The following is an 11,583-nucleotide window of genomic DNA, read 5'->3' as shown; positions in this document are numbered from 1 at the left end:
ATTTCTCTTTGGCTTATGCATCCAGTGTTCCTCACGAATACTCGCAGATAAAAAAAATAATGTCGTTATCAGCATACGCTTTAGATCGATGCGGTTGAAATTCAGTAAGTTGTTTTTGGTATAGTCAGTAAGACAGCACTCCACAAGTCGAGAGTTTATCTATATTAAAAGCATGCAGTACACAATCCTCCGCAGAAATTTCGACGGAAAAGTGCGAGCAGCCATTCGACCGTCCCCAGAATTCCATGCCTTCTTGAATACGGACGTGTTTTAGGCGAACTCGGACGACATTTCCGCACGAGCTGCCTCATTTGGTATTCCTGCAGCAGATGCGTGCGGGTGGGCGACTGAGTGATTTCCAAATGTCACATCCTTCACGTCGATCCCTGGGCTGACTGTTGCTTCGCGAGTGTTCTTAATGAGACGCACAGAACGAGCCGCTGACGCGACAGCTGATTTAGCGATGAACTTTTCTTTTCTTTTGTTTTCCCTCGGAAGTGACCCTCGAGTCAGCGGAAGCTTTGCCAGACGTCGCGCGTTTTTTAACCGCGAGCTTCTCCTGACGTTTAACCACAACCGAGGTCCTTCCCCGCTCGTAAAGACGTGCGCGCCGTAAGTACACCGCTCTATGCATAGGCCCCTCTTTCATTTCTGGCAGCGTTGCGGAAGCATGGCGATTCCCTTTTAACTATTCACCGTCGTAGCGCGTAATTGATATTTGATCGATCTTTCGGACCGGAACCCAAGTTTTATAAACAGTTTAACGGGAAAGCTTGAGCTTACGACTGCGAAGGTGAGGAAGAACGACTCATCGGCCTTGCGAAAGAAAGTTCAACGTGGTGGTCTGCTGAGAGCGAACGAACGTCACCGAAATAGAACCGGCGACATTATCCTGAAAGCCACTGATATTACTGTTATATAGCCGCGCCTTCATAATCTCTGACGTTGGCCAGTCAGCAAGATTGTCTGTTGACGTCCGCGTCGGACCGAAGAAGGAAGAACGCGTTGCTGTGAGAAATACCCGTTATTCAGGGGCAGGCTCTTGGTCAGTCGCTTTCACCGCAACCGTTAATCTGGGAGGCCAGCTAGTACGGTGACGCTCAAGCGTGGGTTACCGTACCCCAGAAAGGTTTGCATAAAAGTAAGGCCTGCTCTGTCACCGTCAGGCCTGCTCGTTTAGATCCGAAGAAGTCACAGCTCTCACGAGGGATTGTCAGGCACTCCACTGCTAACGAATTCTCCAACCATCGTGCAGTGCCAGCGAATTGTGAGAGACTAGCCGCACGTACGCTTCGGCCAGCAAACACTTGTCTGGACACATAGGCGCTTCGACATCAGCGTGCAGTATCTGCAGCTGGCGTGGACAAAACCTTGCTGCGCGTCATCTTGCGCAGTAGACAGCTCACGACTGGTGCCCTGGCCGTCGATGCGTAACGTGGCACATGACATGCGCATCTGCACTGTCTTAGAATAGATTGGAACCAAGTTTTGACAAAGCACTAACTTCGAGGCGTCAAACAGCTGAAATCACACGTAAGAAAAAAACGGAGCATTCGAAGCAAAACACCCAGGGGCACGACCTACTCGCGGGGACCCAGCAAGCAGCGCAAGAGCCATGGCATCGACAGTGCACGTTGCCGAATACGTGGTGTTCGGCGTGCTCATGCTGTCCAACCTTCTGGTCGGCCTGTACTTTTCGTTCGCCCGTCGCTCTCGGGTCGGTGGCACCAGCGAGGCGTTTCTAGGCGATCGAAGCCTGGGCACGCTGCCCCTGTCACTCTCCGTCCTCGCGTCCCTGGTGACCGCCGTCGGTGTGGTCGGCCTGACGGCGCACTTCTACCGCTACGGGCTGCACCTGCTCTGGGGTTCCGTCACCGTCTTCTGCCTGGTGCCGTTCATCTCTCGCGTTGTGGTGCCCGTCATCTACAGGCTCAGGGTCACTTCCGTCTTTGAGGTGAGCAAACACTCTATTCTTCAGTCGATTATTGTATGTATGTATGTATGTATGTATGTATGTATGTATGTATGTATGTATGTATGTATGTATGTATGTATGTATGTATGTATGTATGTATGTATGTATGTATGTATGTATGTAGTGTGTGTGGTGTGTGTTGTGTGTATGTATGTATGTATGTATGTATGTATGTATGTATGTATGTATGTATGTATGTATGTATGTATGTATGTATGTATGTATGTATGTATGTATGTATGTATGTAAACCTGGCTATTACGCAAGTTTCCGCAAGACTTGCACTGCAAATGTCATTATCAGTAGCAAAAGCACCGAGTGACACTCTTCTCTCTCTTCCAAGCTTATCCGGTCGAGCACTTACTTCCGGTTTTAAGAATAATCACAATGTTTTTTCTCTAAAAATAGAAATCGATTATTCTGGTTCAAGTTAAGAGTTATAATGAATGCACATGATATCGCAGCATAACTTTACTTAGGATAATCGCCAATTAACTGTCGTGATAGTTGATGAAAATTAATCGATTGAGCTCACTGAAAGATTGAGAGCTGCGATCGTAGCGGCACCTGGTGGGTCAGATCTGAACCACGCGCTGCTTTATGCGTGGCCTCTGGGATACGCTTTGGAAGCGCTCGAAACGCAAAGCTAATCCAGGGAATAGACCAGGGCACATGAACTCCCACGTACGAGGGCCACTACCAGACACCCAATTCAAGAATTAGGGCTGCCTCCAAAACTTTGAGTGCGTAACAGATATCGGAAATCGAATGTCGGGCTACCTGCGGCGAAATTTTAACAAGATCCCCCTGCATCACTGAAATTACTACCACACAAAACACTATTTAAAGATGAACATGCATCATGCTGCTACCGTTTGGGAGCCTAAAGACGCTACATTGGTTAATTCTCTTTAAGTGGCCCAAAATAATTCAACTCGTTTCTTTGTTTCTAACTGCAGTCGTACGTCCAGTATGACCTTCGTGAAGAGCAGCTTGTGTGCACCATTGTTATCGCTACTACACGGAAAGGCTTTTCGCTTCTGCATTTTCCATAAAGTGTTTCATCAGTGCATTCTTCGCAGCACGATCACTTTAGCACCTACTTATCAGTCATCTCGAGTCGATCACCGTCATAATGTAAGAGGCATTTTTCGTTGCGCAAGCAGGTTTTGATGTTCAGTTATTCCACATACAACCGACGACCGGACGACTTTCCAGCTGGCGTCGTATCAATCGAAGATAGTGGATTTCTTTCCACTGAACTTTCTTTTTGCTTTTTTTTTACTTGTAACTATACCAACTGACTGCAGTTGTTCTCTGTACTCATGCCTAAGCACATTTTTTCCTTTTTTTTGTCAACTTCATTTAGCAGTTATGTTCAGAGCAATTGCCGCTAGCGTTACATAAATTTATAAGTATCGTTACTGTTGTGTGCACGCCTTTCACTTCTCTCTGCATGGCTTAGGAGCTTGAGAGGAAGTGAAAGTATATATAATAAATAGACGAGGTTGCGGATTCAGTTCCCGGCCGCGGCGGTCGCATTCCAATCGGTGTGAGTAGCAAGAACACTCGTGTGCACGGGCTTTGGGGCACGTTTAAGGAACTCAAATGAAGAAAACAATCATGAACAGTTCACTACGACGTTTCTATGTTTCCACTGTGCAATACCAGGACATTAAACCCCGTTAGTTAACTTTGTTAAAATGCTTTTCGGATATCGGTTCAATATCCGGAACCAATTTTCGGAAACAACTTCGGAAAGTATCCGGAAACCATTTCGGTCATTTGATTGAAGAGAGCATTGGACACCGTCACTCACGTACTTACGTGTGCTGTTAAGCATGACAGCACTCGAAATATGGCCAGATCTTTGCGATGGATTTGTGAGTTCTCATCACACCTCTAAATATTTGCTCATACGATTGAAGGAAAGAGTGAGGAACATATGAAAACAAGGCAACGTAATCAGCTTTTTTTTAAAGTGCGTCATGGCTGAATTTGCAAGAATGCTGCCGTTTGGATTAAGATTCTCACTTTGTGCAGATGATGTGTACATTTCGAAATCTGCGACTACCGTTCACATACTTCAAAAGAGTAATGCAAGAGGACACAACTATAGCCAGCCACTATTGAAGACAAACATCGGGAAATGAATCGCGCAGCATCAATAATAATAATAATAATAATATAATAATATAATAATAATAATAATAATAATAATAATAATAATAATAATAATAATAATAATAATAATAATAATAATGCTTCGTATTTCAAAATATGTAGAAATATGCGCTTTGATCAAACTCTTAAGGCCTGATCTCTGTTATATGAATCCACTTATTGAGTGCCACATTCCCCTATCTTTAAATAGAAATGTGGAAAGGAAGGAACCGGAGAGAGAGGAAAGGCAGGGATGTTAACGATGCTAGGATAACTGGTATGCTATCCTGCACTGGGGAAAGGGATGGGGGTGTTTGAATGTTAGAGGTAGAGATAAAGACGCACACACACAAGCATGCACGCACGCACGCGCGCACACGCGCGCGCACACACACACACACACACACACACACACACACACACACACACCACACACACACACACAAGCATGCACGCACGCACACACACACAAGCATGCACGCACGCACACAGTTCCAGTCCTCATAATCATGATATCACTATTGGTCTACAACCGCCTGCGCAATTATTTTGCCTTAAAGAATTTTAACGGTGCCTTCGTCGCCTTCATCCTCGACGATTCCTCATGACGACATTCTAAAATGACTGCTACCGTCATGGGTCTGTGGTCAAGACGAGCCAGAGCGATTGCGAGTGATCGCCTCTGCACATCGAAGCGAGGACAGTCGCAGAACTACCACAGCTGTCAGCCATCTTTACTCAAAGGTTACGACAAGGCACTGCATACACTGAAGAGTTTTTTTTTTAAAGACGATAGTCTTTCTTGGGGAACTTAAACGCAAAAATTTTGGTCTGTCTTTCTGTCTGTCTGTCTGTCTTTCTGTTTGTCGGCACGTCCCTCGATTCAGCCACTCGGCCAAAGTTGAACCACTTGCCCTAGGGCCAGCCGTCTTGAACTGGTACGGCTGTTCATACTTGTGAAGGTTGTCGATCAAAAAGTAAATATCATGCATATCTGAGGTGCAACATCACTAGGTAAGTATTAGGTGGCGTGTTCCTTTAAGAGAAAATGCATACATACGTAATTTTAAGGACCCTAGTTTCTTAAGCTGCGCTGAAAATGCATAAGAATGGAAGCTTGAGCGAGTTGGTATGCGTTCATCTTTGTTGAAACAGCGCTCACTAGACGACGACGAAGTAAAAGAAGGCACAGGACAGCCGCTGCATGTCCTGTGCCTTCTTTTACTTCGTCGTCGTCTAGTGAGCGCTGTTTCAACAAAGCTGAAAATGCGACTGCGATGAAATTTGCCTTCCTCCGTGCCCTTCGCACGAGCTCATTGTTGTGTTTCGGTTTCGGTTCTGTATTGCACTGTACGAATGCCATGGGTTGGTGTTGAAAAACTTTAGTTTTGAGAAGGCCAAGAAGGTGAAAAAAACTATTTAAGAAATGAAAAAGCAGCGTTGTGGGCGGCCTTCAGGCTGCCGGTTGTGGGCACCGCTCTGGCGTTCCTGTTTTACCCAGGCGACGTGTAAATAAAAGAGTGTGTGGAGAGTACTCGTTGAGTGCGGACGTTTCTCTGCAAAGGTCTTCGCCTGCTGCTGCGCCGAAACTACCAGCACGCAACACAGCACTCATGTTTCCCGACGTATTGCCAGATGGCGTCCATATCCCACACAGCGCCTCTTCTATCGTCTTTACACGACATTTGCAGCGAAGCACGCAGATACGCGGCTAATTTTTTTTGCGCGATACTGGCCGTGGACCGTGCTGAAGTTGCCGAATGCGATTGTGAACTTGTTGGCGAGGTCACGTACAACCTTCTTGTAAGTTTTACACATAGTGGAAGCCCCAGACGCCGATCTAAATCGATCTTAATGTCATTTGACCACACACAATTCAGCTTAAAGAAATTATTGGGTACGTGGTCAACAAGAGCCTTGAAGAGGTGCGCTATAACCTCATTGTTAACTATAACAACGGCATTGTTCGCCGCAGTTAAAGCTATTAAGGTTCTATGTACTTTGACAAATAGCGAACGCATGAGCTCGTTTTTGCGAATTTCGCGCTCCTCTTATTCAATGGTGTGCTTGTGTGTTTTTGTTCATAGATGATTGTTGTGCGTGCATATATATATATATATATATATATATATATATATATATATATATATATATATATATATATATATATATATATATATATATATATATATATATATATATATATATATATAAACATCGCGCATGTGTATTTCGTTCGCAGGAGCGCGAGGTCAAGCAGTACCAATGATACTTTACAAATCACTGTTTTTGCACCAGTGAGGAACTATGGACGAAGCATTGAATATACGGCATGTAGAATTCAGTCTGTTCAGAAACCAGGTTTCACTGTTTTAAATCGAGACTAATCCAGCTTCACAAAAGGCTTTACGTCCGTTAAGAGCAAATTCCTTGTTATTTTCATGCACAAGTTAATTATTCATCAAAAGATCACACAGTGTGCCGCCGCTGCTTAGTTATAAGGTTGTCGAACCTGATTAATATCGCCAGTGACTTTACACTATATACGCTCTAGAGGTAAGGATTCTTTCTCGCCGTTGTTTCGAGGCTGCGGGGCGGCGTCAGTGTTTCAGAAGGCGCTCTATACACGTCGATCGAAAACGGTCGCGGTCATTCGCTGTTTGCCCTTTCCTCACACCTTCCTGCGCCAACCGGTGGCACGTGTAGCGGAAGTTCAACACGGCGGTGACAGGGGCCATGGAGGAGCCAAGGAAATACGTGAATCTTTAGAAGCAGGAGGCTTACGAGTCTTTTAAGACTGCTGCTTGTTGGGCTATAGTCAAAACTGCACATTTTGTAGCATGCGGTTGCGCTTCGAGGGCACGAAGAACAACTAACGGGGAGCGCTTTATTTTCTAGCAACTGATATTCATTGTAAATATTTCCGCATTGATATGTAAATTCATCCCCAACAGCCATGCGACGCGTCCTATCGTAAAAAAAAAAAATTCGGCAGATCCCACGCATTGTGGGAATCAACTTCATTCGAAGCAGTCAGCGAGTAGCAGTCTGAGCCGTATTTTATCCTTTGAGCCAAGCGTTACGAGGTGGACCGACATCATTGTGTAAATTGAGCAGCTGAGCGTATATCGTGGGCTGACCAGGCATGCTGACCACACTTGCGTGCGAAGGATAGCCGGTGGTTCAACGTAACGCCGGCACACACGTTAGGTAGAGGCGTCAGTTTTATCACAACGAAGTGCACGCTACGGTGCGATGATATGCATATTATAAGTGACGGTCGCCGGTGTATTCGAGCAACGCTCGACTATAGCTAGCAAAGTCATAGGTATACATATGTAATGTTTGTTACAATGTTATAAAAGCGGATAGCCGCAACTGCAAACACAATTAGCGTTGCCCCGACAAGAAGCTTGCAAACGGTCTTTTTCAGAAGCACTTTGAAGCACTGGCATGGCTCTGTGGTACAATATTTTAATCCTGTGCAGAATGCATGGATTCAATTCCGGTTTGAGCAGTGACTTTTATTATTTCGTTGCGTGAGAATATTTCGCTCGTCGGCAACGCCGCCGACGCCCACGCCGACACCGCATTATCTGCGACACAAGCGCATTTACGCTATCACGTTAAGAATGACAGTCTGTTGGATGCCACGAACAGCTTACGTACGAAATTCTCAAGATTCATCACCGCGTCAAAGAAGAAGGCCACGAGGTTGACTTTCAGTGTCTACCTGGTCATTGCGAGATCAGTGGCAATGTTTCCGCAGACAATGCTGCTCGCACATCCCATCAAGAAGAGATCACCGTCCCGATTCCTCTTTCTAGGACAGACGCTGCAAGGCAGCTTCGTCACCTGGCACGTAGTCTCTGTTTGGCAAAATGGAATATGCCAAGTATAAGACGTACAAGACTCCATCAAAAAAAAAAAAAAAAAAAAAAAAACCTACGCTGGAATTCCGACCTCCATCCGGACTTCGTCGACGTGAAGCTTCGCTTCTTTGTCGGCTTTGGTTGGGGATCGCCTTCACGAAGGCATACACAACATTAATTGGAGTGACCGACAGTGCAGCATGCGAGGTCTGCAGTTCTGAGGAAGACATCGATGATCTGCTGTGCCGCTGCCCTCGATTTGCCTCTGAAAGACGAATGCTTTCTGATGCGATGCGACGATTGGACGATCGGCCGCTCTCCGTGCAGACGCTGCTGGAGCACCGTGCCCATCGCTCGTTGACCCACAAGCCAGTTAAAGTGTATTTGGGATTTTTTGAGGACCACGGGCCTTTGTGAACGCCTGTGACTATTGTACAGTGCCACCGCCACATACGTGTCCGCGCATTTATTGATCATTTATTTTTTTTTGCTCCTCTTTCTCTGTCTCTCTCATCTTTCCGCTCCCCTTTCCCTTTCCCCCGGCGTAGGGTAGCCAACCAGGCTTCTGTCTGGTTAACCTCCCTGCCTTCTTCCTTCCTTCTTGCTGTCCTTGGGTTGATATATAGACTCTGAATCACCTGTGGCGCATACCTGCATACCACGGGCCGCGGTATGCGAGTATGTGCCACACTTGACTGGTGCAAGGGTTTTGATGACTTACGTGGCAAGCAAGTCCCGTAATTCATGTTATAACCTGTGAATCGTGTTCGTCATAGAGTCACGTCCTCATATGCCAATTTTGCAATATGTCAAGTTAAGGAGACAACCACGAGAGCGTCCAGACGAAAGCGGCCAGATATATATAGATAGAACGAAACGGTCAAAGCGCCTTCGGTTCACTATGAAATCGCATTTAAAAATAATTTAAGGAAACTCGGGCAACAGGACCCAACGTGTACAAACACACTTCGTGGCCTTCGCTGATTATGGCTCTTGCCCCTACAATTTTTCGCGTACATTTATCTTTGTGATAGACGATTATGCGGTATCTTGGCTACGAGGGCAGTTACAGATTTTTTTTATTTTTTCAGGAGTACTGGACTAGACGCCAGGCTTTAGATCTACCACGGTGTTACTTGGTGATTGTATGTACGCATCACTTCCTACTATAGCCAGTATCATATTTCTTCACTCTTTTAACGCGATAGCGTTAAAGAGCTCCTTTCGCAGAAATTCCAGGATGGGCGTCTGCGTCGTTGGTTGTGAGCGAAAAATCGCCATTGCCCGTTAGCAAAATTCGAGAAAGTTGCAAATGAATAAATAAAACAAATCTTCTGTCCAACTGAGAATCGAACCCAGGCCTTCTGCGTGACAAGCACCTGTTCTAACTCAGAGGCACGCAAGAAAGAGCTTGGAACTGCTTCGTAAGAATACGCTATAATAATGTCACGTAAAAGGAATGGTCTCCTTAACGCATATAATATTACTAGAAGGGAGAATCGTAGAATCGCGCCAGGCTTCAAAACGTGTGAATTGCGCATCGAGTGGGTGGTTTAAAGCTGCCGACCTATTACAAAGTGGGCAGATGCGCGTGACACCTTACAGGCGCGCGTAGTGGGTACTTCGGCAATTTTAAAAAAGGAAGAATTATGGTGAAGTGGGCACTTCGCAACTGTACTTCCTGCCAGTTTATATTACTAATCTGTAATGGCTAAACATTTCATTTTCAACTTTTTCCTTCAGTAAATGAATTAGGTTCCTAAGCAAGGCACCGTCCGATTCATGGCCTATCTCCGGAGTGGGTTGCGCCAAGGTGCTGGGGAACCAACCAGCCAACCAACTTGCAGTAGGCATTCTATGATAGCTTGAAACAGCCGATGTTACGCACACGAAAGTTCCTTTCCTTGCGGCATGGTCCTACTCTTGAAGGCGATGCTCAAGCGTCCTCCAAGCCTTTTTCTTCCTTTTGCCTTTCTCCTGTGCAGAGTAGCAGGACAGAGCATACTAGCTCATGCTGACCATCTTTCCTCTTCGTGGCCTAATGGTTAGGGAGACCGGCTCGGCTGCGGTAGGTGGCGAGTTCGAACCCCACCGCCGGTCACCCACCGGTCAAATGGTTACAATCGATTCCCAACCCGGCGGCCGGTCGTTAAAGGGGATGATTGGGAAAGTCCCGCCGCCGGTAAATGGACAGGCAACGACCTCGTGACGGTGTGGATGGTGATTAGTAACCACATGTTTTTCTCTTCCCCCTTCTCGTAATCTCTCTCTCTCTCTCTCTCTGCATTCGCTTAGCGGTGAACCACATTTACTGCGATGTGTAGACTAGACAAGTCCCCACGTCTGTAAGGCGCAACGTTTCTTTTATCATTTTTTTCCTTTTGTTCGTGCAATCCTGTTTGTTGTTCTGCCTTCGAAAGCGCAAACAACGTACCAGTATGAATCTGTGTCGTTGCTCAACGCTTCCCTTGGCATTCGTAAAGGAACGCAAAGGCTTCTCGATCAATTTAAGGCTGCGTTTAACTCCAACCACGCTAGTGTGTCGCGGTATTGAAGATACAACGAGCCCCGCAGTTCGCTTTCGGTCTTTGTGCTTGAAAATAACAAGCGCTACAAAAAAAAAATAAGCTAGTCAGTTCTTGTTATCGTGATTACAGTTTTGAGGAAAGTAGTTTGTGAATTAAGACATTCAAAGTATAGTTATATGAAAACTAGCAGTTGTTCCGTGTACGAATACAACTGATGAGCGAAGCTCTTTAGAAGTGGGATGCAAACGACTATGCGCCTGATCTTGCTGCTGGCTTTCACGAAAGCGGTAGGGTGGGGAGCGGGTGGGGAGAGCGTCTGCTGCGCTCGGTGGCGGGAACGACTGAGCGAATGAGTGCGGCGCGCGCAGCGCAGGGAGAGGGAGAGAGGGGTGCGAGCGGTGATGTGCCGGGGAGCTTCGACGGTGGTGACGGAACGCTGCGCGCGGCGTTTATTTTTTTGCGCTGGCGCCGGGTGGGGAGAGCATCTGCTACTACCTTCGACAAAGCGCCCGTGGTGCTAGAATGATGGTTGTCATTTCACAATCCACGATAAAGGTGGTGAAAGTGAAGACGACCATTATAACCAGGTGTGCGCAAAGCTTATTTCTTTTAACCTCGAATTTCTTTTAGCAACCAAACCGTTCAAGGACTAAAAATTTCCTCTTAAATCACCGGCCACTGCAACCTAAAACGATGCTTAAGAAAAGGGAGCTTCGACGGCGCGGAGGGGTGCGAACTTAAAGGGACACTAAAGGCAAATATTAAGTCGACGTTGATTGTTGAAATAGCGGTCCAGAAACCTCGTAGTGCTGCTTTTGTGCCAAGGAAGTGCTTATTTTGAAATAAAATCACGTTTTTAGTGGTCCGCATCGCGTTAGCGCGCTTCAAATCTTCCGCCTGAAAATACGACTTTCATACGTCACTGCTGCCATGCCCAACGTTGCCCGCTTTTACTGCGCGGCCGCCGACACTAGTAGCAGCCGAGCGGAAGTAGCGGGACCCACAGTAGCAACAACGGCGCTGCGGCAAATACTTGCTAGGATGG

At 46.3% G+C, this 11,583-nt stretch overlaps 1 protein-coding gene across 1 annotated transcript in view; it reads left to right on the top strand.

Moving 5' to 3' along the window:
- The first annotated feature begins 589 nt into the window (after window positions 1-589).
- The window catches only part of LOC119387080 (sodium-coupled monocarboxylate transporter 2), a 41,251-nt gene continuing 30,257 nt past the window's right edge, over window positions 590-11,583 (top strand). The window contains exon 1 of the mRNA XM_037654384.2: window positions 590-1,954. Within this exon, the coding sequence (XP_037510312.2) occupies window positions 1,616-1,954 (339 nt within the window). The 5' untranslated portion in view covers window positions 590-1,615. The remainder of the gene's footprint in view (window positions 1,955-11,583) is intronic.

Source organism: Rhipicephalus sanguineus, chromosome 3, assembly GCF_013339695.2.
Source record: "Rhipicephalus sanguineus isolate Rsan-2018 chromosome 3, BIME_Rsan_1.4, whole genome shotgun sequence".
Lineage (NCBI taxonomy): Eukaryota > Metazoa > Arthropoda > Arachnida > Ixodida > Ixodidae > Rhipicephalus > Rhipicephalus sanguineus.
This window is presented reverse-complemented; position numbering and strand designations above follow the sequence as displayed.